General features: G+C 45.8%; 2 protein-coding genes across 3 annotated transcripts; one reads left to right on the top strand and one right to left on the bottom strand.

Moving 5' to 3' along the window:
* Positions 1 to 368: 368 nt before the first annotated feature.
* On the top strand, positions 369 to 25,238 carry P2RX5 (purinergic receptor P2X 5). The gene is made up of 12 exons (XM_073315687.1): positions 369 to 570; positions 4,708 to 4,858; positions 8,217 to 8,288; positions 10,626 to 10,701; positions 12,551 to 12,647; positions 13,203 to 13,283; positions 14,554 to 14,692; positions 15,854 to 15,990; positions 16,750 to 16,843; positions 17,534 to 17,599; positions 19,073 to 19,155; positions 20,347 to 25,238. The coding sequence occupies exons 1-12, from the start codon at positions 434 to 436 to the stop codon at positions 20,453 to 20,455; spliced, it is 1,242 nt and encodes a 413-aa protein (XP_073171788.1). The 5' UTR covers positions 369 to 433; the 3' UTR covers positions 20,456 to 25,238.
* EMC6 (ER membrane protein complex subunit 6) lies at positions 24,056 to 27,682 on the bottom strand. 2 transcript variants are annotated; one of them, XM_073315692.1, is made up of 3 exons: positions 27,588 to 27,682; positions 26,720 to 26,791; positions 24,056 to 24,661 (listed from the first exon to the last, which is right to left on the bottom strand). In XM_073315692.1, exon 3 carries the CDS (start codon positions 24,618 to 24,620, stop codon positions 24,288 to 24,290), a length of 333 nt encoding a protein of 110 aa, XP_073171793.1. In that variant the 5' UTR covers positions 24,621 to 24,661; positions 26,720 to 26,791; positions 27,588 to 27,682; the 3' UTR covers positions 24,056 to 24,287. The 2 variants fall into 2 exon arrangements, with proteins under 2 accessions (XP_073171793.1, XP_073171794.1); XM_073315693.1 differs by lacking the exon at positions 27,588 to 27,682 and adding an exon at positions 27,467 to 27,576.
* Positions 27,683 to 27,694: the final 12 nt, after the last annotated feature.

The following is a 27,694-nucleotide window of genomic DNA, read 5'->3' on the forward strand; positions in this document are numbered from 1 at the left end:
GAGTTTTGCCAGAATAAAGACTGAATAAAAGTGAGCAAGGACTTTAGGATTTGACTCCTCAGGATGAGAGAGAGAGAGAGAGAGAGAATACAGCTCTCTGGTTTTAAAGGCTCAACCTTAAACCTGTTTTAAATTACCATTGTTTCTGGACTGTGGGGAAAGGTACAAGAGAATCATCCAGCACTTTCTGGGGCTGACTGAATTTATCAGGGACTTGTGCCTGGGCAGATGAATTCAGTGAGAATCCCTTTCTTGTTACTGCAGTACTGGCTGTAAGGAAGGTGCTTCTGCTTGCTTAACAGCAGCTGAGAAGGAGGGTGGAGATCTGCAGTTTTTTACAGGGATTGGTGTAGTCAGGTTTCAATGCAAAGCACGTGTGAATGATCCAGTGCTGCCTTTTCGATCTGTCACTGATGCAGAGTGAGCCGGGAGAATGGGGCAGGTCGGTTGGAAGGGTCTGTGTCTGTCGCTTTTTGATTATAAAACCGAAAAATATGTCATTGCAAAGAACAAGAAGGTGGGGATTCTCTATCGAGTGGTGCAGCTGTCCATCCTGGCTTACCTGGTGGGGTAAGTGCGGTCAGGGTCACTCTGTGCATAGGATACTATCTCAGTTACATCTCAATGGAGCTTGGTGCCGTGGCTGTTATGAGAGACTGTATGTACAGGGAGGGCTCTATAATGCTTTACCTGCCTGAATATGAATATTTGAACTTCCTAATCAAAATAGGGATTTTGTGTAATGTAAGAGGCTAATATCTAGATTCCCCCAGTAGAAATATTTAGCTTTCCCCTCCCCCATTACAATTAGGTTTAAAAATAGAGCAAATGTTACTATTGCCTTATGATGCATTATTTATATCCTTATTTCAGTATTCTGTAATTATGGTCCCAAACCACTGTAGCTAACCTCTTTTAGAAGCTGAAGTGTTTGTGGCCATTATTGCTGACAATCAGGATATACCAGGTGAGGTTTGACTCCGTGTGACTCTATTAAATGCAGGATTGTGGGTGTGATAGTGGCTGTCTGAGTGAACTGAGAGCAAAATGGGCCCATACTGAGTGGCAAATTCCTTAGCTGAGCAAGCCGGAATGGGGGCAGTCATGGGAACGCGGAGAGAGGTGGCATGCATGTCTGCTGCCTCACGAGTGATTCAGAGCAGGACTGGCTGGCATGGTGATGGCTCCGGCACTGCTCAGAGAGGATCCAGTCCTGCTACATCCTGAGCGCTCTCATTGAACTCAATGCTTCACTCCTCACAGGATCAGGCCCTGAATGATCAAGTTCCATGTCCCAACAGGCTGATGAATTATGTGTAATGCATGTGCTGTTCCTCCTGGAGTATCAGGGGCTTCCCAGAATGATCCAGGATGCTATCTGGAAGAGTCTCCAACCCAAAAACAAGAGCTGAGCTGTTTGTCCTTTGAGTGCCTCCTCCCTTCCCCCACCATAACTGAATAAATATAGCAGAGTCACTCTCCTGGTTGGGTTTATTTATAGAAAGTGCACAGTTGCTGTCTGTTTGTACATCTGTTAGTGGAGGAGGAGTGGAGTCTCAGAAGCCTGGCATGTTTTAGCTGTTAAAGGAGGAATCCTATAGATATGATACTCCTTCCCCTGAGAAAAGAGGATACTAAAGTGACTTCTGCCTGGGAGACATTGAACGCACTGGGTGAATGGGCTGCTCCCTTTCATTGGTGTGTATAGCTCCATGCATCCCTGTAGTACCATATAACTAAAGGTGATTGTTATTGTGTTGACCCCTTTGCTGCCAGGCTGGGCTTGCATCTCAGGCATTAGTATGATGGTTTTGTTATTCACCAGTGTCCGTTCAGATGAGCATCCCTGGAGCTCGGGCACATCTGCCCACACTGGATGCCCTGTTACATTCGAATGGGGAAAGCTAAAGACCTGCCTCAAACTGGGTCACTGTCAAGTCCTCACTGCAAAGAGCTGGTTTTCTTGGGAAGGCAAGAAAGTCTGAGAATTTTCCAGGGGGGGGGGCTTTCTTGGTTTATTCTTAATCTGCCTCTAAAAGCAGGCATGAGTTAGGCATGTGATGTTGCTATCCCCAGCCCTCATGGCAGCTGCTTGCACATGCTGCATTCAGTGGCATGCTCAGTCCTTAGTGCATTCCAAGGGTTCCTACAAACATTGCCTGCTCCCCACCCAGTCTGTAACCTGGTCATTTAACTTGCCAGAGGTTCTCCACTGATTCATTGTCTTGGTGACTGACAGCCCTAACTCTGGGGCAGTCCTATAGAGGAGCTGGCAGGCACCTCATTCAGTTCTACAAGGGCTTTACTTCTCCATTCCCCCCAGAACAGTTGGATCCTAGTGGGAATCAGTGACAGACCCTTCTTTCCAAACAGTAAAGGGGCCAAGGAGGGTGAGGAAGGGAGGCTAGTTTGAGCTCTTGTGTGCAGTGAGAGATTGCAAAACCGAGGATTAGGTAGTTTGGGAAGGAGAAATCAGAGGGGATGTAACAGCAGTTTAAGACTGTGATGGGCCTAGTGCAGGGGTTCTCAAGCTGGGTCACAACCCTGTTTTAATGGGTTTGCCAGGGCTAGTGTTAGACTTGCTGGGGCCCGGGGCTGAAGCCCAAGCCCTACCACTTGGGGCTGAAGCTGAGCCAAGAGCTTCAGGCCTGGGTTGCAGGGCTTACAGGCCCCCTGCCTGGGGCTGAAGCCCTGGGCTTCGACTTTGGGCGCCCAGCCCCAGCTTGGGGTGGTGAGGCCTGAGCTTTGGTCCTCTACCCAGGATGCCAATGCGGAGGCAGGCTGAGGCTTGGGTCCCGCCTCCTGGGGTCGTGTGGTAATCATAAATTCTAAGGTACAAGCTGAGCCCTGGCATAAAGCGGGTACAGTTCTCACTGAAGTTCAGGGGCCTTCTTACACCAGGATTGTAATTGGCCTAAATACCAGAGCTAGATTTAGAAAGGGGCTGGATAGTCCTGTGAACAATGCTGCAGGCTAGGAGAGAGGCAATTGGACCTCAGGCTTCACGGTGCCAGCTGAGCAGGGCAGGAAGGAACCTTGTGCAGTGGGGCGCAGCTCACCGGGTATATGGTGGTGGGTGGTGAGGCCTGAGCTTTGGTCCTCTACCCAGGATGCCAGTGCCGAGGCAGGCTGAGGCTTGGGTCCCGCCTCCTGGGGTCGTGTGGTAATCATAAATTCTAAGGTACAAGCTGAGCCCTGGCATAAAGCGGGTACAGTTCTCACTGAAGTTCAGGGGCCTTCTTACACCAGGATTGTAATTGGCCTAAATACCAGAGCTAGATTTAGAAAGGGGCTGGATAGTCCTGTGAACAATGCTGCAGGCTAGGAGAGAGGCAATTGGACCTCAGGCTTCACGGTGCCAGCTGAGCAGGGCAGGAAGGAACCTTGTGCAGTGGGGCGCAGCTCACCGGGTATATGGTGCTCGGGGTGGAGGAAAGGAGGGAGTGGAGTGAATTTAATGCTCCCAGTTTGATCTGCTAAACCCCACTAAGCATCCAAGCCTGGAAGCCCCACTTCAACATACAATGGGATCAGCTGCTGCCAGTGTACTGGGCGACTCTCTCCAAGCACTGCCTGGCACACATCACGTATGGCCTCTGCTAATTGCTGCAGCTCCCTCGTGTGCTGCAGGGGTGATCCCTCCTCAGCGGTGCCAGTTCAGCTTCCAGTCCCTTTGGTCTCAGGACTCCTGTTTGCGACACAGTGTCTTGGTGGGTGGGACTCACGTTCCCAGTCTCTCGAGGAAGGTCTGTGCCACACTCTGAGAGTTGTTCCTCATGCTGGCAGCACCTGAGCCAACCGAGATACGCGCGTTGCTCAGAAGATGGCATTGGTGCTGAGGTGACGACTTTAGGATAATGCAAATATTCCCTGTGGATTTCTCTAAGCAAATCCCTGCTCACCTTCCTGGGTTGTGTCTCCCTAGCATTGACCCACTGCAGGGCTGGCAATTTTGTGGCAGGTAATAAAATGCGTATTATTTATCTGTATGATCAGGCAGAGTCCTGGGGGCTGCTTGGGTCTCTCCGGTAAATATGTCTCCCAGATGCCAAAAAATGACTCTCCCAAACCGTATGTCATCGGTAATAGGAGTCTGTAAATCCCAGGTATATAGCAGAGCAGGATGATACTAACAGAGAGCCAGGGCCTTCACTCTTTCCTATAGAAGTCAATGGGAGCTTTGTCTGTGTAAGAATTACCTGGGCTTGGGCCATATATGCTACCAGATACACAATAGCAGCCCCTTGACCTGGCTGCGGATGGTGAGCTGAGCAGGGGACCAAGAGTCCGGAGGCCTGGGCTGTAATGCCAGTTCTGTCATGGAGATAGTGTGATGCGGGGCAAGTTGCTTCCCTTCCCTTTTCCCCATGTGTTGAATGAGAATAATGATACTCTGACCCCTTGGCAAGTGCTGTGAGATTGATGGATGGAAAGCGCTGCATATTCTATTAGCCATAGTGTTTTGGGTGCATTGGAAACATTCAGGAGTTGAGGTCATTAGGGGATTTGCTGGACAGGTGACTTGCATCAAAGGGCTTAATCTAAATTTGGAGCTGTGGCTGAGAGGGGTTTGGTATCACTTGTATATTCTGACTTACCCTTGAACTGTGCTTTACCTGGGCACAACTCTTCTCTAGCTAACTTGCCACATTGGCCCATTCGGCTGGCTGTCCTGGCTAATGCTGCTGCCTGCTGTGTTGTTCACAGATGGGTATTTGTTGTCAAGAAAGGCTACCAGGACTCGGACACCTCCATCCAGAGCTCCGTCATCACCAAGCTGAAGGGCGTGGCTTTCACCAACACCTCGGAGCTGGGGGAGAGGCTGTGGGATGTCGCCGATTATGTCATTCCCCCACAGGTTTGCTGAGTCCCCTTTGCTTTATTTCTCACTTTCTTTAGCTAGAAAGACTGGGGGCTAATTCCTGCTTGGTCGCTATTGGCGAGACAGCGATGAAGTTGCTAGTCCCCATAGCTCTGTGAATGCCCAGGAGAGGGGCTACCAGAGAATCTCAGCTCTGTGCCTCCTTTTCCAACAAATGTTCAGCCAGCCTCCTTTCGGCCTTGGATGGATGTCAGGCCAGGGTGCTGATCCAGCAAAGCGTTTAAGCATGTGCTTAAATTTAAGCAGGTTAGTCGTCCATTGACTTAATTGAGATGGCTCACCTGCTTAAAGTTAAGCCCATGCTTAAGCAACATGCTGGATTAGGCTCTACCTGAACAGAGCAGGCATGAATAAATGCAGTGCCTATCTGAGAACTCTAGGGGAAGCCCAGAGGAGGAGGCGGACGAATCAGATGATGATGGTGCTGAGTATGTGAATTGCTTAAATGAAGGGTCTGGTTTAACCCTTCGGGCTCCTTGCTCGATTCAGTTCAAATGTCAGATGTGCCCATTTCCTTGGCCAGCTGTACCTGCAAATGTGGGCTGGCCCCTGTCTGGGAGCACCTCTTGTGAGTGCACATACTGGATAATTGAGGACTGGATTGGGAGCTGTCTGACTTGCACTCACCAGTGGCCGTTTGCATGTCCACTTTTGTTTGCACAGTCAGTTGCATGTGCACAAAAGCATGTGCAGGAAAAAAAAAAGGGGGTGGGGTGGGGCTGAAAGTCTGACCCTTCCCAGTCTTTGACAGACTTTTACAAGACAGCAAACACTGAGGCAGTGCAGAGGACAGTAAAGCAAGAGCAATGTACTTGGCAGCGTGTTGCAGTCCTCTGTTGCTACCCTTTCTATGCAGTGAAGTTGTGCATGCCAGTAAGAGCTTCCATCTCATGCCCCAGTCTGCACTCACTCAAATTTGGCACCAGTGCTCTGCACTGCTCACTAGCCCACCCGCACTTTAAAACCAAATCTCATCGCTGATGTGAAAAACGTGGCCTCCAGTCAGATGCTCGACATGAAACACGGAGTAAGACTCTGTGTGATAAATGGTTGCACTGCCTGAAACTCTGTCTGCCCTAGGTGGTGTCCAGGACTTTCATGCCCATTGGACCAGGTGTCATGTGTGTACGCCCATCCGCATAAACCAGGCAGGGACGCTGATAGTTATTTTCCACAGGACTCATGCGCCAGGATTTGCCACTGGCCCTCTTACTGTGTGTCACTCTGTTGGGGTGCCGCCTGGTGTACTCTAAAAACGTCCACCCCATCTCTAGTGATGGCACTCTACAGTACAGGCATTTGGGCCCAGGCGTCATTTCTCTGCAGTGGTTCAGTGGATCAGAGTGGGATGAATAGGGAAAAGCGGGTGTATCTGAAGCAAGCAAAAGCTGCAGGTTACTCTCATGGCTCATTCCCACGGTTCCTTATGTTTCGCTCTGACACTGAGCTGCCTCACGCAGTTTGGTGGAGGGAGGGAGTGGTTCGCTCTGCAAAAAATCATAAAGCAAAATATGCTGTGGTTGATTCCTTTATCACAAATACTGCAGTCTCCTGCAGTAACGTGGCAAGCTGCTGCAGCGCCAGTTACTGGATTGTTACTGGAAAATACTGGGAGACTCCCACTGTCATAGCAGCAGCATTTGTGGTGGTGAACCTTGAACACACATCCTTTTCCTTCCCAACTTGTTCAGTCGTCAGATGGAAGCTGCTCATAGAACTGACACAAGAAGGGACTGTACTTTGAAAGGAGAGTGAACGGAGCTGGTAAATGCTGCTTCCCAAAGTCTCCAGAGCTTTTGGTTTATCCTCTTGATTATGCTTCAAGGTTAATGCATTTCACTCAAACCCACTCCCAAATGCCCCAGGTGCTGCTGGTTGCTGGCCCCAGTAATAATCGATGCAGCAAAACAGGATGCGATGTTAGAGCCAAATGTATTTTTAAAAGCCAAGTAATGTTCCACTAAATAAAGTGTATTCCATCGGCTAACCATGCAAACACAGTGCATCACAGAACCCCTCCCTGGTGTGGATATAGAACATCTCTTCCAGCATGTTTAGCCAATGCCATTAATAATACAGAACCAGTATGCTTGTGTCTGTATGTCAGTGCAGCAATCAAATCTATTCTGTCCTATATAGGTTTTTATCCCGCGTTCATCACTATAGCATCTGAGCACTTTCCAGCAGTGCATTAAGTAATGTGACCAACATCTGATACACACTTTTCTGTCATCCTCTCTCGACAGGGAGAATTGTATGTGCAGTGGAGCATTTTGTTTTGGGAGCGATTGTTTGTTTGTTTTTAAGTGCCTGTTGCCCTGAGTTTATATTGGAGAAGGCAGGTCGGAGAAGTGCAGATGGCATTTGGAGCAGGAGGTGGTGAGAATTTGGGATGGTCCTCGGTTCTGGGGGCATTCATTCCAGTCTGGGACCAGCCCCCGGAGAAGCACTGTCTCCTGCACCGGTAAGCCTTACCTGTGTGGCGGACAGTTCCATCAGGCCTGAGGGGTGGAGTTGTTGACCACAGTCCTTATCCTGGAGCTTTAGGCTCTTTTACACATGCTATTGAGACAAGCCATTGAGCACCTTGAAGATAAGGACCAAGACCTGAACCTTGACTTGCTGTTCTATAGGATGCAAGTGTAGAGAGTGGAGGAGAGTTGGCATTTCTTAAGTACAGAAGGCTTCGTGCCCAGGTCTATCACATTGCTGTAGTTCAGATGAGAGGAGACCAGGGTGTGTATAACCAGGTCATTGCCCGCTAGGATGGGACAGTCTTCTCATCACCTGGAGATGGTAGAAGGCATTACTTGCAGATGCTGCTATGTGAGAGCTCAGGGCTAGTCTACTGCAACGTGGTTTGTGTGGTCGCGGCAGAGCGCTGGGAAAGAGCTCTCCCAGCGCTCTAAAAAAGCCACCTCCACGAGGGGCGAAGCTCCCAGTGCTGGGAGCACGGCTCCGAGGGCTGGCGCACTGTCTACACTGGCACGTTACCGTGCTTAAACTTGCTGCGCTCAGGGTCGTGTTTTTTCACACCCCCCACCCGAGTGAGAAAGTTGCAGCGCTGTAAAGTGCCAGTGTAGACAAGCCCTTTGTGCCCGTGAGGACTCCAGGAGCAGGAGTCTCCTAAACTATGGACTGAATCAGATTAGTGGGAAAAACTGATCAGCCGAAGACGCTACCACCTGAGCAGTGCTAGATAAGAACTCGGTTTTATTATTATAAAACAACACATCTGTTGTGATGGGTTCTTATTAGCACTAATGTTTTAAAGCGGATCCTAGGAGTTAAAAAGGGTTTATAAATTTTCTTTTCTTCTTTTTTTTTTTTTTAGGGTGAAAATGTTTTCTTCGTTATGACAAATCTGATTGTGACCCCAAATCAAAGGCAGGACACATGCCCTGAGGTAGGAAGAACTGCCCCCACTTCCTTCATTTCCCCCCCCAAAAAATATGGATACGAATGAACAAAGAGGAAAGTTGAGAAACTTGAATACTTGAGAGGCTGTGAACATCGCTGCGGGGGGCAGGTGTTTTCTCAGGCCTGTAGAAGAGTAACTTGACCAGGGAAGAAGTGGATTAGCCCTTGGGGAGTGCAGAATCGGCTGGCTTAATTTTCAGAGGTGCTGAGCACTTTATATCCTCTATTGACTTCAATGAGAAGTGCAGGACCTCAGCACCACTGGAAATCAGGCCATAACAGCATACAGTCATTAGAGAAAGGTAACCTTTTAGCTAAGGGAGAGTGGTCATATGAAGAGATCAAGTGGAGTCCAAATGAAACAATCCTGGGTTTCGTGTAGAGACGACTCTCTTGCAGTAATGCCAGAAGAAAGAACCTGTGGCTCGGGGTGGTCTCAGAGCACCCCCTCATGGCATGAGGTAGCCCTGCAGGCACCCAGCCTTATATCCCTATTAGTTCTTTACAATAATTTACAGGCCGGAATACTTAAAATAGGATCTCCCTTTGTGAGATCTTATCTATTTAATCTTCTCCCAAATACAAACTCTTTTAGCCCGTTGGGCCAACAACACTTCTCCTTCATTCTGGACTCCCCAGCCTTCCTCCTGGGGCCTATGTGCTGATTCAGACAAGCTTCCTCTCCTTTGTTCAGGAGCCACACAGACAATCTCTTGGGGCCCGTGTGCTGTAGCTTTAAACCAGCTTCTCCCAGTTTTGTAGTTTAGTCCTTTTCTCCCTGGGCAGGCAAAGGGCAGCAGTCCTGCTATGTCTCCATCGTTATGAGGGAACAGGCGCACAATGTCTACTGCCCTCGTTCCCAGAGCTTGCCTTGATTGGCTAGGAGAGAGGGGATCCTGTCCCCATCCTACACTACAAGAGACAGTACCCTGGATTTTCTGCAAACACTAATTATTCCCTGAGATCACTTCCTCTCTCCCAAAACTTACCTGACCCCTAGTCCCTGCCAGCCTTAAAGGGGACAGTTCCCCTGTTACAGGCCCCAACCTGAGAGGTGCTGAACACCTGCAGTTCCGACTAACTCCGGCTCAGCACCTTTCAGGATTGGGTCCTAAATTAGGCAAGGAACAGGAGTTCTTTCCAGTCCTATCATAAAAGACTGTTCGTTAGTGCCAAGAGCCTGAGCTGGCTGGACTGCTGTCGGTCATAAACATGTAGAAATGTTTTGCTCCATTATTTACCATCTCACCAGTATCCTTACTAACTTTGCCCTATCCTGGGCCAGTTTTTGTAGCAAACCCTCAGGCAGTTGGGAAAGCCAGTGTGTGTGTTGGTAACAAGCTCTCAGGGCTGAGGCCTAGTTAATGACAGTCATTTCCTCTGGCTGGGCTCCATGTCTGTCTGAAGAGGTCATCTGAAATTAAGCACTCTGGAGGCCTACCAAACAATGGAGCTTAGCTGGGTAAGACAACACTGCCCTCAAGTGGCCAGGTTAGCATAGCGTGCAGAGATGGAAGAGGAATAAGAATGTGTCCAATCACACAGGATGTCTCTGCTTTATTTCAGAGTGAGAAAGTTTTTTAGATTAAAGCAAAGGTAGCGTTATCCCATCATTTTAATAATAGTTTGTTTCCTCCTGCTTGTTTTTAGAGACCTGTGGGAGCCGGGGAGTGCAATCTGTTTTCCTCTCATTTTCTTCTCTCTCAATTGTTCAGATGCGAGTGATTGGCATGTCATAAAAAATAACATGATAGATAGACCCAGTCCCAGGGTAGGTTACTGCAGGGCTGTTCTTGAGTGCTAGCGTGCACACCCCATTTGTTAAACTGTACATTTCCTCCAGGACAATGTTTTATATGTGGTCCCCATTGCGTAAGGGATGCACTTGGTGGCTCTTTGTAAAAGTGACCTAATTACCCTACTGAAATCATTCATGTAAACCTCATGGAAGTATGCCAGAGAGAAAGGATGGGATTTCCTAAAGTACCTACATCACCTAGGAGAACAAGGGACTCAAGTTTCTAAATCACTTAGGTATTTTTTGAAAGTCTCACCCAATTACTGTGATGAGGAGGAAGAAGAAAATAATATTTTACTCTCCTATCAAAAACCTTGTTCATCCAGCCTGAGTGAATGAGTGAATTTTGGGAGGCTGACATGAGTTCAGATGTATCCCTTTCACTTAGTTCTTCACCCCCACAATGCAAATCTAAGTGTTTTTGGGGTGGCGGGTACATGAAGTCCTATGTGGAGGAGCGTTCCAGTGAAAGCACACTATGCTTTCTATCACATGCCTTACTTGCTGCAATCATCTGCTTTGCAGAGTACTGGCATTCGAGACGCACTGTGCAGCAAGAACAGGGACTGCCCTGCGGGGGAAGCTGTGATAGCTGGCAATGGTAAGAGATGAGATCATCCCCCTGCACATCCTGAGCAATTAGCTTGCCTTCTGAGGAAGACAATTCTCCACTTAAGAACTTAGCTTGAGAAGACGATTGGAGGAGGAGGGAGAGATTTATGGGAGTCTCTGTCCCAGAATAACAGGGGTGTTGCAAGTCAGGACTGAGGTGTCTTGGCAGAGCTTTATGGGAGTCTCTTAGTGAGTAACGGGATGTGGCCTTGGGAGAGCTTGAGAAAGTGGCCATAGAGGTGGACCCAGGACTGGAAGCTGGGGGTCCTGCAGGATGGAGATGCATCAGCAGAGCTGTGGGGAAATCGGGTGCCACACCTGCCCACAGTGCACCTGGTCCTAACCAGTGTTCTTAGTCTTCTCTTTTCAGGAGCACAAAGCCGACATCAATTACATTAATAATGTAAAAAGAACAGGAGGACTTGTGGCACCTTAGAGACTAACCAATTTATTTGAGCATGAGCTTTCATGAGCTACAGCTGTATAAATTGGTTAGTCTCTAAGGTGCCACAAGTACTCCTTTTCTTTTTGCGAATACAGACTAACACGGCTGCCACTCTGAAACCTGTCATTAATAATGTATTTTACCATTGGTTGACTTATATCCTATCCTGCGACACACATTGGTAGCAGCAGCAGGGCAGGGTCAGCTGGCTCCAACACCTAGCCTGGGCCTAACAGGATTCTTGGTGCTTGGCATTAAATATATTGCAGAATCCCCAAGGATCTCCCCGGGGCAGAGATTTCACAGCATGTCTATGGTTCTGAATGCAGCCAGTTGGGAGTCTGGATCAAGAGGAGTTGCCCAAGGCATGTGGCATGAGTAAGAGCCGTGGAGGATAGGTGTGCTGGAGTAGTGGCACCCCCTGGGCACTGACTTGGCCAGTCAGCAAAACTCTTCGGAGGCCTGGCTGAGGAAAGCAAGTGGGACAGGAGGACTTGTGGCTCACTTCATGCTCAAATAAATGTGTTAGTCTCGAAGGTGCCACAAGTCCTCCTGTTCTTTTTATGATATTGGGAACACTCCCTTTTTAACAGGAGATAGCAAGATAGGGATGTGTCCATTGATCTCCCTGGGCACTCCAGAGCAGTTGGGACTGTGACCTTGGGTCTGGGCCGTAACCCCAGGAGGTTTTTTTTGTTTGGTTGGTTGTTTTTTTGGGGGGGGTCACTGCATATCATTACACATCTTGTTGGCCCTGAGCCATAGATGTTCCTGCTCCCCTCCTCCCTGTGTGCTGTAAAGGGTGGTTGATGATTCACAACAGCCCAGCTCTTGCCTTTCAAAGTGACCTGGCTTTTTCAAATGGAATCGACTGTATCAGGAGCCCCAGCCTGAGCCGAGCACTGTAGCATGGTCAGCAGTGGTCCCCCAACAGCCCTGAGACTGAGGTCAGCAATTAACAAAGGACCCAGGGCTCCTTGGAAGAAAGGGAACCCCTGGATGTGTCATGGTGGACTGCTGTTGAAAGCCAATATCATACTGAGCTGCTGGGACTGTCGTGGTCCCGGATGTCTCCAGTCAGTAACTGAGAGGGAGCAGCAGTGACTTCACTCTTGCTTAGCCATCTTTATTTGAGATCATTGACTTGTTTACAGCCCATTTAAACAGAGCTCTGCTAAACCAAATGGATCACAGTCTCCCTGCCAAGATACCCTGAGGCTGCTAGGAAAAGCAACAACAGAGCAGTTGTTCAAGCAGGGAGAGAACATTTCACAGCTGGGAGGATTTAGGGTTACAATGAAGACAAAGTAACATTTCATCTGCTCTAGTGGGCCAGGAAAAAGGGAGGTATCAGCCTTGAATGACCTTTTCCATGACCTTGTCTGCACCATAGGGGTCAAGACTGGCCGCTGTTTGAAAGTCGGGAGCAACACCAATGGGACGTGTGAAATATTAGCGTGGTGTCCGGTGGAGAAAAAGTCCAAGCCCAAGTATGTTCCCCTTCTGGCAATTTCACTGAGCATGAGTTGCCTGTCTTTTGTCTTATTTTGAAGCATGGCTTCCGTTTCCTAACAAGCAACTGAAGATAAGTCGCTGGGTTGTATTTGCAGAGATTCCCGTTGGCTTGAACGCACGAGGTCAGAAACATCTGCTATGTTTAAAATGTGTCAGGGCAGCAGGAAATTCTGCATGAGGGTGCCTTGGGGACCACACCTTGCTCCTTCTAAAGATGGTGCACATGCTTCTTGCAGGGCATCTTCCAACTCTTGCTATTGCCTGACTCCCTCTAACACTGCCCTTTTCTCAAACAACTCCCCGACAAAACATGACAACTGAGGGAGGCTGGCCAAAGGGGAAGAGTGTGGAACAGAACTGATTCTCAGTAGGAGCCAAGGGTCTGTGCAGCAGCCCTTTCTCTGTCTTCAGAGGGCATTCTGCAGGATTGGATTCTGCTTCTGCTTATTACATGAACATGTCAGTTAAATGTCAATGGGCAGAAGAACAATGAGTATAAACCCAAGAGAACTTTGCCCCCTCTCTTTCAGGAAACCGCTTTTAGCGAATGCAGAAAACTTCACTGTTTACATCAAAAACTCGATCCGCTTCCCTAAGTTTAAATTCTCCAAGTAAGTGTGTGCCTGTCTCTGTTTCTTTCTCTATCAGCAACCTTTCTTTTGTCAATAATCCAAATAGCTCCTGTGTTTTTCTCCTCAATGCATGTTGGCATGTGATCTGAACACTCCTGTCTAGGATGGTGACTGTTTCCTGTTGGTAACCGGAGGACAGTATTTGGTTTCTGGCTATGTAGGAGCAGGGAAGGTAATGAAGGATTTGATTTTAGGGGAAGATTTTCAGTCTGGTGAGAGCTTCCCAGCCAAACAGTGGCTGGATTTAGACCGTCACTTATGGAACGTAATCTTTGACAGTTGTCTGGCTATGTGTATCCAAGCTGACATTGCACTGACCAATGGGATGAATATGACCCATTATTTCCATCATAGGATTTTTATTAATCTAACTGGATAACAAGCCCATGTATATGAATATTGGGGTATTCCCCTCTCATGCCTAGAGTACAACTGGGCTGGCAGCCTCCCTAATAGCCTACATGATCTAAACCCAGCATGTCCATCAACCAGCAGTATTCGGGGGAAAGGGGAGTGGAGTAGTTGGGCCTTCATTTAGAAAGAAACCAGCTTCCCAAGCTGGGGGAAGTTGATGGGGGATTGTGTTTTCACTGGTTAGGTAAAAAATAAGAACATTTTGGAGTTTCACCCCCTAATTATTATGCTGTAAAAATGAAATAACCTGGGCAAGTTGAGTGGAAAATGCTGATTTTCAATATTCCACTTGTAAGGATGGGTGTGAAGGTGGGAACAGGAGCTATTGGCTATGGCTCTACTTACAGAAATCTCTATCAAAACGAGCATTTTCCCATCACCACTCTGGGTAGCTTCAGTTGTGCATTTCTAGCCTATTGTTATGAGAGAGAACATGAGACAGAATTGCAACAGGAAGCTCTGCTTAAAAACTGAAGGAACAATCCAGGTGTGGTTTCAAAAGTCACTGCCTGAATGAGGGTTGCATCCTCCTTTAGAGCCTGATCTTGCTGTCAGGTCTGCATGGGCATAAATCTGCCTGCGTGGATCTATGTGCAGGCTCAGGGTCTGTTTGCATCCAAGCACAGCAGAATGCATTCATTGGGGGTGGCTGCAGAGATGCTCACAGGATAATAGGGTTAGTGGCAAGAATGCCCTTTCTGTCCTATTGGATTATTATGGTGGGTGTCGAAGAGGAGACTCATCTCTGTGGCCTTGGAAGAGAATCTTCCTACGGCTGTTCTGTAGGGCAGGCAAAGAGAAAGGTCAGACTGGTTCTGTTGTTCACTATATGCAGGACTAATGTGCTAAACACTGATGATGAATTCTACCTGAAAAACTGCCACTTCAGTGCACAGCACCTTTACTGCCCCATATTCCACCTGGGCAAACTCGTGAGCTGGGCTGGGAACAACTTTCAGGACATGGCATCTAAGGTATGAACATTCCTTATTCTCCCATACACCACACCAGCTAAACAGACATTCCTCTCTGGAAAAGCTGATAATCCTTCCAGTGACCAAAACTCCCCCTCACCCCTATGAGGACTTCTCATATCCAGAACTATGGCAGGTCATTGAGCTTTAAAATCATCTTGTCTCTTGCCTATAATAACCCCATGGAACTGAAGTATTTCCACCTGCCCAATTGTGCATTACTGTTGGGTACCTTGTACATGTCTGGCTGAGCACCCTAGTTTGTTATTGTAGGGCTGTGTATGAGTTGCTCACAGGATGTTCTTTTAAAACATGGTTGAAATGTCTGTTTTGGATCTATGTAAAGAAGTCCTGAACCTTACATGTTAAAATGTCACCATCCCTGCCACAGCCAGCTTTAACAGTGTCCCTTGAAGGACAAGGTGGGTGAGGTCATATCTTCTATTGGACCAACTCCTATTGGTGAAAGGGACAAGCTTTTGCGTTACACAGAGCTTTTCTTCAGGTCCCTTGAAGGACTACATTTAACTATACTCCCTAAAGGGAACGTAGCTTTCATGAATATACCATTGACTGATGCTTCCACCTGTGGAACCCTTTCAAGTCCAAAGAAATACAGAATATTTTACTGTTAGTGCTGAAATTTACTGTACAGAGGAGCCAGCGCAAGACCTAAGCCCCTCTCAAGTCCCCGCATAATTAGGGCTAAGTGCTCCACAGTCCTCATGCTGACCCTCTGCACAGGACAGAATTTTACCACTAGTGGACAAAGGTCCTCTTCGCTAAAGTGAACACGTCAGCTAACAGGAACTTAACGAACACCCTGGGCATGAAAATCCTCATTACAACAGAGAGTACAGATGGGCCCTTCTAGGTGGGGTTGGAATTGGTGTCAGGAGCACTGTGAGGAAGCTGTCAGTGAAACTGTCTCCAGATGCCCAGCATGGGAAGAGCCAGGATGACTGTAGAAAAATATGATTAACCACAATTGCCTAAGTTTGGCTCATCCTGATCTGAGTATGAGTTCAGGACCAGAGGAGCCTACTTCTCTTTTATCTCCCTCAAGGGACACTTGGCAGAGGAGCAGACATGATTTAAAAATGAACAAACCAAGCCAAGCTACAAAAAAGCACACTGAAAACGTGTCTCTCTTTCGTTAAGGGTGGTGTGATAGGAATTCAGATTGAATGGGACTGTGATCTTGATAAACCTCCTTCTGAATGCAACCCTCACTATTCTTTTAGCCGTCTGGACAACAAGTTTGCGGAAAAATCCATCTCCTCTGGATACAACTTCAGGTAATCAAAGGCAATGATGGGACTGGGTACCACTGTGTAACTCTCAGGCACAGGGGCCCTTGAAAATGCCACTGTAACAGTATCGGCTCATAGGTTAAATCAGATTCTGTTCCTAACTATTCCTGGCTAACTCTTTCAGCTGAGCCTATGCCGGTTCCATGGTATATGGCCTTTTAAAATTTTCATCGCAGTTTACTTACACACACACACAGTCTCTCTCTCTCTCCACAAAGCTAGTACCATTCACACACTGCAGACACCGAAGTCTTGATGTATTTGCAGTGATTCCTAATCTAGAATTAGAGATCTTCTATGAGTTTTGCTGAGTCTTTCATATTCTGCATTAAGCACTGCTTCTGCATCATCACCCCCACCACGGTCAGCCAGCCACTGAGAGTGATCCATGGAAATTGAACAGGTTTAGGGTTTTTACCTTCCAGTCTCCCACTGTAATGATAAGGAAATGTACGCTGAGGCCATTACAGTGATTTCAATAGGCTTAGAGCTACCCAGCAAGAAAGGCTTTCCTATTAGTCTGGCTAAGGCTAGAAATGAAACATGATGTCAAGAACTGGCTGATACAGAACCCATCCACATGCTCCTCTGAGACCTCAAGTTTAGGACATCAAATGTACCCCTGATTTTTAAAGGGAAATATACCTGGGTTTGAACAGAGAGGGTGAATTCAAACTTGTTCTTACGTGAGGGAGGCAGGTGACTGGGTTAAAAATCAATGTTTTTGCATTCTCTGCTTTCTAGATTTGCCAAATATTACAAGGATGCTGAAGGAGTCGAGTACAGGACACTGATAAAAGCCTACGGAATACGCTTTGATGTGATGGTGAATGGCAAGGTGAGGAGCCTAGACCAGGATATTTCTGGTCCTGGAAGAAATAAGGGTGGAGTCAGACTTTTGTTGTTGGGTAGGTACCACCAGAGTGGGAAAGGGCAGCACTAGGGCGAAACCACCCCCTTGTTTGTGAGGGGGGAGGATTCTTGGCAGGCAATGTTTCATTGGCACTAGCAAGCTGCCTTGATACACAAAGGGAAGAAAAGAGCCTGGAGTGCAGCTGAGGCTGAAGGGAAGCACTAGGCTGCTCAAAGTAAGATTAATAGATTAGTCAATATCAGCCAGCAGGATCCACTCTACACATCTCATGCTCATTGAGGAAACTGGTTCATGTGATGTCCAGCAGTAAGAGGACTATGGAAGATGTTATTGGGTTTCCTGTCAATACCCACTGTAGTATGAGAAGTAGAACTGGAGAAAGAGAATCAGCATACAGGAGAGACCTAGTCTGGTGTGTCACCACAGCCCCAGGAAGGCAAGCAGGGCCAGGCTGCTACCAGACAAACCCATGCCTCTTAGAATGTAGCCCTAGTCTCAAAGCTTGCTCAGTAACTCTGCCTGCTGGCTTCCATCACGTACTGCTAATGAAACACATGCATCGAGCCAAATTTTCCCTAAGTGTAACTCTGTGGCCATCAGTTCAGCTTGTGGTAACTGCTCGGCTAACACGAAGTGTTTTATTATTTCTTTCAGGCAGGTAAATTTAACATCATTCCAACGATAATCAACGTGGGCTCAGGACTTGCGCTTATGGGTGCAGTAAGTAAATGTATCATCCTATTTACGGATGAAAGAAAAGCATCAGAACCTGAACCATGTCCAAATCCTGCGGTTGAGATGTTTCCAGGATAAACAGTTGGCCTGAAAAAATAGTCAAGTTCTTTAGAAAGGCTGATCGGTTGGGATTGTGCCTTTAAAAGGGAGCCATCAGTTAATACACTTTGTGCTGTGGGCACCCCAGCATGGCAGAACACATTAGGGAGAACAGACACTGCGGTAATAAGCACAGTATAAATGCTTAGATTATAAACTGTGCCATAGCCTTTGTTTTCCTCCTTTAACCAGTGCATGCTGCAAATTAGGCCTACTATTGTACTTGAGAGATGCAACGCATGCACAAGGAAGAAGCTGTGATATGCTGACATCTCTTAGCTCAGATACCATGGTGATGACTATAATGTGAAAGCCTAGACAGACAAAGCAAGATTAATCCCATTATCACTGAATTATTACTGAGTAGACTTTATAATAAGCCCCCTGTGAATTGTGACTTGGTGTCTTTTTCCTTCTCTTGTTTGTCCCATTGTCTGAAACCAATCTGGGCAAGATACTCCTGCTGAGGGAAATTGGCATGTTGCTGTGTTAATGAATAATAAAAGCTAAATAGAATCACATACCTGGTCCATATGTAGCAAATGCGGATGTTGATGTTTGTGAACCCGGTGTCTTTTCCATGCTAACATGTACCAGTCTTAACGCTGGCTGCATTTCTTGGTAGCGGAAGTCACCAGTTATTTTTGGGTAAGCAGATATGGATGATACCGAGAAAGGATGGTGCAGCAGTTAGGGTGCTAGTCTGGGATTTAGAAGACCTGGTTTTAATTCCTGCTTTAGCTGCAGACTTCCTGTGGAACCTTGGGCAAATCACATATTTCCTCTACGCCTCAGTTTCCCATCTGCACAACGGGGATAGATAATACAACTGTCCTGCCTCACAGGGTTGTTGTGAGGTGCTCAGATGCCCTGGAGCTATCTAATTAAGTTATATCTAGTAGCCTCGGGTATTCTGGCCCCACAGAGTGGAAACAATTGCTTTGCTAAAGCCTTTCATATGCAAGGTTGGGATTGAAGACGTGATTATTTGCACTGCAGTAGTGCCTAGAGTTGCCAAACAGGACCCCAGTGCACTAGGTGCTCTATGCACATCAGGCAAAGACAGTCCTAGCCTCAAAGAGCTTACAGTCTGAGCGTGAGAGAACAGGTGGATGCAACACGCAAACGAGAGCACAAGGTGACAGTGGGAGGATCACGATTACCATAATAAGCAACAGTCACGGTAGGCTGGCTGAGAGTAGCCATTGTCAAACATTTTGTAGGCTTCACAGCACAGGTGAGTTTTCAGGAGAGATTGGGAGGAGGACAAGGTAGTGGCTTTGGGGATTTTTACAGGGAGATTATGCATTTGCTTTCTGTTGCTTTTTATAGTACTGTGCTGCCTCCAATATTTTGCAGGGGGCTTTCTTCTGCGACGTGGTGCTGCTGTATTTGATGAAAAAGAGCAACTTCTATCGAGGCAAAAAATATGAGGAAGTGAAGTAAGTGGGACTCTTGTTGCATTTATGTGTGTAGCATTAGACCGTCCAGTCATTAAATGGACAGAAATATAGAAACACGGGAAATTTTAATTGTAGAGGAAAGGCATTTGCTTCCAGGAAATTACATGCATACAGATGAATGTAGCCGAGCTGCTCCCTCCATAAGTCATTTCTGGAGTCAGGGAAACTGCTGTGTCATTGTTCAAGCTGCAAATGGCCTCCTGCCTCTTCATCCATAATGATGCCAAATGGAATCAATGGCAACTACTAAAAGTATTGGATGCCTTGTCCTTTCACTTATAAAGATGAAAATTACAACTCCAGCCCGAGAGCTGCTATGTTAAAGGGTGGATTCAGTGCTAAGCTGATGTAGGCCTGGCAGGGATGCAACAGGGGCCATGTCCTCTCAGGTATGGCAGACTTAGACCCTGTAGATCCATTTTCTGTGCCACTGGAGTTCAGCCAACTGAGAATGGCAGCGTGAGTCACTGCTGCACCAGCATCCATCTAATAAAACCTTGAGTACACAGTCCCTGTAATAGAACATTGTCACAGTGCCAGAGCTCCATTGCTCTGAATCCTGAAGTCTGAGCGTCACGTTGACATTTATTTTTCATGTACCGTCTAAGCTCCTTTTGATTATATTTGTGTGCAATCTACTTGAATTAACAGGGAGTTTACAGATCTACATCAGTGGAACAACTGCCCCCTCTGTTTCAATCATGAAGTTGCCAACAAATTGTGGGAAAGATTTTTTTCTAAAAAACTTGACATCACAAATTCAGTATGAGCTTCGTGGAATAGATAAGGTTATTTGTGCATGTGGCTATGTGAGGAGCTCCTACTGGAGTTACAGCAAGGTGCCCTGGGGCCATTGCTGGCATTATGCAAAAATCTATGACTCAACTTAGCTTCTGTGATGTACAAGTGGACCTTAAAAAACAATCAATTGAAACAACAAACATTTGTTTTGAACAGTTATAGTTTAGTCAAAACAGACTACTTATGAAAATGGCTCAGTTCTGTCCATTAGCCAAGCCAGGGAGAAATTTACCCATCTCTAGAAACAATGGTTTAAACATTCTTTGTCTGTGTCTCCTGGAAATGCTGAAGGTCCTACCAAGACCCCTCTTCTGCTTCACAAGGTAAATAAACTCAAGGTACTGCCATTCTTGCCTTTTGTTCCCACAGGTCCAGTTCAAGGAAGTCTTTACCAGGTGGAACAGTGAATGGGAACCAGAACTCAGAATCACTGGCTACATTAGAGCAGCAGAGACAACTACAGACAGTTGAGACCTAAGGGTCTGTCAATTGGAAAACACGTTCCATAAAGACTACGGTGGTAAAACAAGCAACCAAACTTTGAGGTGGAGACACCCCTGGTCAGGTCTATTGTATCATTTGGATGCCCAAAGAAGTCAGTTATAGCTATTCTGTTCAAGAGAGCAGTTTGCTAAAAATATCACACCTTCTGACCTAAGGCATTCTTCCCTATCTTGAGCTGATGACACCTGTCATTGCTACAGAATTTTTGTATTATAAAGAAAAATGTAGAAGAAACCAGGTGACATTTTTATATGCACATACATAGATAACCAGCATTATTCTCTAGCACTGCATTGCTTTGCTAGTGAAAGATCACTATCAAAGAACACGTGGCATTTGACATTGTTAGGAGGGTTGAGGTTGGGAAAACAGAATCACCTTCTGTTCAGCTGCACTGCACACCAGTTCCCAAGTCTTGCATGATCTACCAGTAAGAGTAGATTGAAATAATTTGGGCTGCTGTTGAGATAAATGAGATCCAGCGTTCCATTCAATTTGTCTGTAGTTCAGGTAACATCATACCACAGGTAAAGTGACTCTAAAGATGTTTTCACAGGAAGAGCACTTACTATATAGACCATGGTATCCTCCTATTTCCATAGAAGCACTTTACCAACCCCACTCCAAAACCAACCAGGCTCAGTGATATTTGCAGTTGGCCTGGCAAAGCTCTCATGAGCAAATAAATATAGAACTTCTGTTAAATCTAGTGTTTAAAAATACCAGAATAACCTACAGAAAAGGGATGGGGTTTGTCCCCTAGTAATTGGTCCAGGTAACTGGACATTTTGGGGTACAAGAAAGCATAGTGTGGCACAGCAGTTAGCTGATTAGGGGAATATTTTGAAACAAGTTGGGTGATACTTCTTTCTAAGGAAGTTGACAAATGCTTGCATAACTGGCCTGATAACACTTTTTTGTTTGAATTTTCTTTTGAACAAACTGCCCTTGGAAGCTGAATGTGGAAAGAAAGTATCAAACATTCAGTGTGTTAACAGCATGCATCAAGGCACCTGTCAATGACAGCACATTCAATGACCAAGCCTCCCTTCCTTTACCAGTTGGTTTCATCTGCTTTTCTCAGCAACTCCCTTTTATTATCACTGTGCTTTTTGTTTAGCTCATGGATGATTATCCTCTCTACCTTACTTACTCATTCCTGAAAGAGGAGGAATTTGATACTTCTGCCAGTAGGAATGGATAGTCACTGTTACTGGGTCAGGCAGGCTCTAGTGAGGGACAGCTACTGTGTCTGCTCTTTCGTTATCCATACTTTAAAATGTGGGGCTGTGGGAGGGGAATAACACCAATTGAACTTTGTTTCCCAAGTCATTCTGTATCTCCTAACCCCACAAGTTACAGGATTTATTTAAAAGTTAGAAATCTAATACTTTAAAACTTTTTTTTTTTGCTCCATTGGTTTTTGACTCTCAAAGCTCTGTGGCCTAAATTCAGATGGTCATATAACTTCCCAAAAAACACTAGGAAGCAAAAGCACAAAAGTCAATTCTACTTGGCTCTGTGCTTCCTTAGGATGAATTTGGCTCACTAGCCTTGGATGAAAATGGTAGGTGGTGAAGATTAATCTGCCTTGTTTTGAAATATGACATTAATAGTCCTACATCAGTCTTTTCACTCAATTAAAAAACTGGTGAATGATGTGTTAAGGTGAAACCTGACAGCATTAGCTTGATGCAAACAGGACTGTGTAAACTTACTAAGCCAATATAACTATCTTAACCATCTATACTTAAGTAGTTTTTGAAGCTGAAACAAATATAATACAATGCTGTGTCACCTCATACTACGGTATGATTCAATCAAACAGCTCATCAGAAATAAAAACAAGGCTAGGCCTGCTTTGTAGTCTAATACTTTAACCTGCCCAAATAATGCTACCTTGTTAGAAAGGACCTAAACTCACTTCCAGAGTTGAAGACTTTAGGTCCCTCATCACAAAATTTGATCCCCATTTTTTTTCTTTAAACTCAGTACAGAGATTATTCATAAACAGTAACTACCGGATTCTCAGAGGGTTTTTTTTAAATAGAGTTTGATATTTTTCTTGGAGTTAATATACAGCAGTGGAATTTGTCTATTTTAGGACAATGTTGCGTCTCTTCTGTAAGTTGCATTATTTTAGATAATGGTGATTAACCATATACATGCTGGTTTCTCCATTTTGTTTTTAAAAGCATGCACAACATTTGAACAAGCAGCCAAGAGTCCTGTGGCACCTTATAGACTAACAGACGTATTGGAGCATAAGCTTTTGTGGGTGAATACCCACTTCAGCGGATGCAAGCATCTGACAAAGTGGGTATTCAGCCACGAAAGCTTAGGCTCCAGTACGTCTGTCTAATAAAGTGCCACAGGACTCTTTGCCACTTTTACAGATCCAGACTAACACAGTTACCCCTCTGATACTCAACATTTGAACAGTACAAGTATATTAATAAAGCTGCCCATCTAAGCATAGCTAAAGTGCCCATGTTTAAAAGATGCATGACAATATAGAAAAATAGCTCTGACAGAATTAAGTAACTAGACCATGTTATTTTGCAGGAGACCAAAGATAAAACTATTGTAAATATATAGTATGGCTGACAATATTTATAGTATCATTGTCAATTTCCCTTTATCATATATAACGTCTTTGTTTTAATATTAAAGTTTAAAATAGAGGGAAGACTACTTTAAAAAAAGCATTTCAAAGTATAAGTGGGAAAATGTTTTACACTGACTGTTCTGTCACTGGTTAGTAATTTGTTTTAGAATAGGGTGAACTGCAAAAATGCTACTGACTATTTGATTTTCTCCTTGTATGGAAATACTGCTAAGTGTATATCAGTGTGCTTCAGAGCCCTGTCACCATACAAGTGCAGAGACTATATACCCATTCACTAAGAAAATGGATGAAGAGGGATTGCAGGGTCTATCCTATAGCTACAGTTTACAGCTCAGTCTGTCCTTGATTTTCTTGCAGAAAATGAAGTATATTACCACAATAATGCATTGTATGTTTGGGGAAATACTAAGAGTGAGTCTATTTCAGATCTCTGGCTGTGGGTTTGTTCACATTAGCTATAATGGATACTGATTCATAGGATACTGTGGTTTCCTTTGGCATAATGTAGTATGGCAGTGGAAAGCATTCTGCTACTTATTACCTTTTATATCTGCCATTAAAAAAAATGCTCTGCAAAGTCAATGCATGGAAGAGACTGAAATGTTTTAGTAGCTTTAATTTCCTGTTTATAAAGTGACTGCACCCAGGATTACTTACACGAATGATCCAGACAAATAAGATACTTCTGTCCAGAGTTTCATGTACATGTAATTATATATTACTGTGAAATTAACTTTGTGTCAGTGTTGCCTTTCAGATTTCATTGCATTAAGCTTCTGGTTAAAAATACTTTACCAATGCTTGTACGCTGGTGCAAACGGTGACAGTAGGAACACACAGTAAAATATAGCTGCTATTTCTGATCTTACAGATGCAGAATGTAAAAGGAATAAAGCCAGCTGAGAATAGTGGACAAATGGCGATTTTTAGCGATTCACAGGATACTTATAGAAGCGTGGGAAACAATTTAAGGGACTTTTCCGTAAGACATTTTACATTCAATTTACTTAGACAAATACTACAGAATTTTGTTCTCAGACATAAGTTACTGACCGCCTTAACAATACAAGCAGTGAACAACAATTTAAAAAGCTGGTATAGTTGTTTAGATGAGTTTTTGGCAACAGTCCTCCCATTTCATTAAAACCCATTGCAGCTAAAGTGGTTACTACTCTTTTTAGTAGACATGCACCATGCCATAGAGGAAAGTCCAGAAGAGGACATACGTGAAGAGGCCTCCGATAAGCCCCCCAGTGAAAAGTGGCCTTCGGGATTTAAAGTACTTATTCCACCGCCGTCCAGCTTTTAATACCAAAAGCACTGAGAGAAGGACAGAAGCCAAGAAGTAGAAGATGAAGCCATGTAAACCAGTCAGGCCAAGAATTCCTGCTGTTGCTCCTGACAAGGCAGAAACGGATGTCCTGCAATAATCCAGAATGGCTGCATTCCCTCGGACTGCTCCTTCGCTGATGAACTGAGGCCCTTCTCGCTTAGCCACCATGGTAGCCATTGCTCTGGTTTGGAGTCAAGGATTTCTCTCTCCCAACGAGACTACGTCAAAGGAGAGAAAAGAAACTATTATACTAAGTCAATTTCATTTTATTTGGGAAGATGGGACAGAACAATTTTCCCTCCTGTGCATAACTAACAACAGGAACTCAGAGTGAAAAATGCACTGCTACTTGGAAATTGTCCTCTTTAGCAAAAATCACCATCAGTAAATCGATAAACTGAAGAGTACCTATAATCTGTTGCACATTTTGGTAACATCACGCCTGACAGCATATGGAATGCATCAGTCATCAGAACATTGTTCATACCCTTTGAAAAAAATTAATTTGAGTAGTGTCTTGGACAAACTGTATTCCCAGTTATCTGCACTAGAAATAAGTGGTGGTCTTTGAATAACTACAAGAAATCAAGGAGCTATTCACATGTCCAGTAGCTGTTATAACTGATGGTATTCAAAGAGCTGCTAAAATATTCAAGCAAATCAGGTAGTCTGCACTTGGACTCTATGCAAATATAAAATTAACTTGAGTTAATCAGGTAAGTTTACATCTAAAACGCAAAGCCTTTTCGTCATTAACACCACACACACAAACAAAACAGTACCAATCTCATTACATATGTTTACAGCACACAAATTTACTTGTTGGAATAAGAAAAATTTAGGCCATCTGAAAAAAATAGAATTTTGTTCCAATCAATGTTCCCTCTAATTTTTTCCACCCATGTGCGCAGAATAAATTGGGGATGTGCATCTCCAGTAGAAACAGAAAACCCATATATATATTTTTTAAGAGTAACTATAGGGATAATTACTCCAGCTAGAACAGGTTAGGCATTTTAGGACTCACTACTCAAATAATTTAAGTGTAAGAGAAATAAAAATTATGAAATGCATAGACCAGTCAAAACCCTAAAATAACACGTTGAAAGAATAAAATTAGAGACTATATGTGCATTGCAGGAAGTACCAAGTAGTAACACTAATACAATTATGTGTTGGGAGGTGAGTGTGTGTGTGAGAGTGACAGACTGGGTGTGTGCTGGCTGCTGGGGATGATTCTGAGAGATGCCATGCGCTCTCTCTTTAAGACACTCACTGAAAGCTCTCCTGCTCTGTCCTGAGCCCTCGTCTCCCCTTCCCCACTCTGCAGAGATGGGGTATATGGGGGTGGGGGGAAGTGTGTGAGAGCTGGCTGCTGGGGAAATCTCAGTGCACTGTCTCTTTAAGAAAGGCACTCATCATTCACCCCAGCAGTTCCAAGTCCTTCCTGAGCCAGACTGTGTCCCCTCTGCCCTGCAGAGATGGGGTACAGGGTCAACATCCTGACATCAGCAACACCCCCCCCCCCCCCCCGCAAAGCAAGTAGGAGAGGAGCAGCTGCAGGACAAGCACTGTGGGGGGAGAGGCACATGAACACATATTGCCAGGGTGTAGATGTTCAGCTAATCACCTGGGCAGCCACTTGGCCCAAGCATGCAGCTTGCAGGGAACCTAGCTTCCAGTATAAGACTTGCAAGCCCAATTTAGAGATGAGTAACCTCATTATATGGCCTTTTCCTGCAACATATTGTTGTGTACATACACATAGTTCTAACAGCAACTCAACTTTTAAATTCACATCCTCCTTTTCCTTGTTATCCTCCTTGTTGTAGCACACAGAGTTTGGATAAGATTTCCTATTTACACTTAATTTCGATCAGTCTGGTCTGTTCAACAATGCCACCTCTTTAGCTAACTACCTAAATTTTGAAGTTGTAATTAAATCCAAGGAAGTAGTATCTAGACACTACAGGACCCAATTAACCAAATGTAGCTGCACGCTGCATTAAAACCACTACTTGGCATTTCTATAGCATTTTTTATCCAATGATTTCAGTGTGCTTTACTAATATTAAAGAACCCCTCCTCCACTTGGCTTAGACCCAAAATAACTAGATACAGGGATCACTCTACTCAACAGTGTAACGCAGCTATCGCTAGGGTGGAACATGCTAGTTGTTCAATAGCAACACTACCTAAGACTTCAGGACTAAAAGCAAAGGGCACTGTGCTTAATTGAAGCTTCTGGGAAATTTGGAGTGCCTCAATGTAATTACCTGAGGTGAAATGCAACCAGAACACAAAAGCGAAAGGGCCTGTCAAGCAGTTTAGACTCCAACTGTAGCTTTCTGTAAAAGAAAGATTTCACAAACTTTAATATTCATAGAGATGTTATACAAAATGGCAGTAAAAGCAGATTTACATCCACATCTCCTCCTTTCCCTGGTCCGAGTTAAAGCAAAACCACCCAGCCCCAAGCTAGCTCCCTTTTCCCCATGCTTAGTGAAGCACAGGTGAGGAATCTGAAGTTTAAACTCACCCCTCACTTAGTGTTCTCTGGGGTCACCGACTCCAGGAGGGACTAAAAGAAAGCACCGCTTTTACCCCCAGCCTAGACACCAAGTGCAGCTGCAGTTTAGCCCTGAGCATGGCTGGGGATACAGGATCAGCCTGGGGGATGGAGTCCGCAGTGCCATGGCCGGGCCCGCGGGGACACCACCCTGTGCTGCAGAACCAGGCTGGCCCCAGCTCGCTCCTGCACCTTTATGGGGCAGAATATCGGCCTCGAAGCTACTCTGCGCCCCTTCCCGCAGCCCGGCTTCCACACTAGAAACAGCAGGTCCCGAGCGCATCACCAGCGGCCTCCAGGGGGGCGGGGCGAGCCCCCCCGGTCCCACCCCGCCCCGGGGGGGGCCCCACCGGAGCCTCATCCCCACCCCGCCCGGGGGGCCGCCGGAGCCCAGCCCCCGCCCGGGGTCCAGGCCTGGACGGGGGCCGCCCAGAGCAAGGCGCAAAGGACATGCCTGAGGCAGCGCCGCCAGCCTCGGTTTGACCCGAGGGTGAGGGTGAGGCCGGGCCCGGGACGACGTCACTACGGACCCCCAGCGGCCGCCCGGCCCCGCTGAGGTAACAGCCGCGACTCACCCGCGCCTACCGCCGGCGGCCGCCCGCCATCTTGGCTCAAAGGCTGCTGGGAAACGTCGCCCACCCCCCCCAGCCCCGCTCTCGATGCGCACGCGCCGTTGCTCTCT

The sequence above is a fragment of the Lepidochelys kempii genome, chromosome 17, assembly GCF_965140265.1.
Source record: "Lepidochelys kempii isolate rLepKem1 chromosome 17, rLepKem1.hap2, whole genome shotgun sequence".
Classification (NCBI taxonomy): domain Eukaryota; kingdom Metazoa; phylum Chordata; order Testudines; family Cheloniidae; genus Lepidochelys; species Lepidochelys kempii.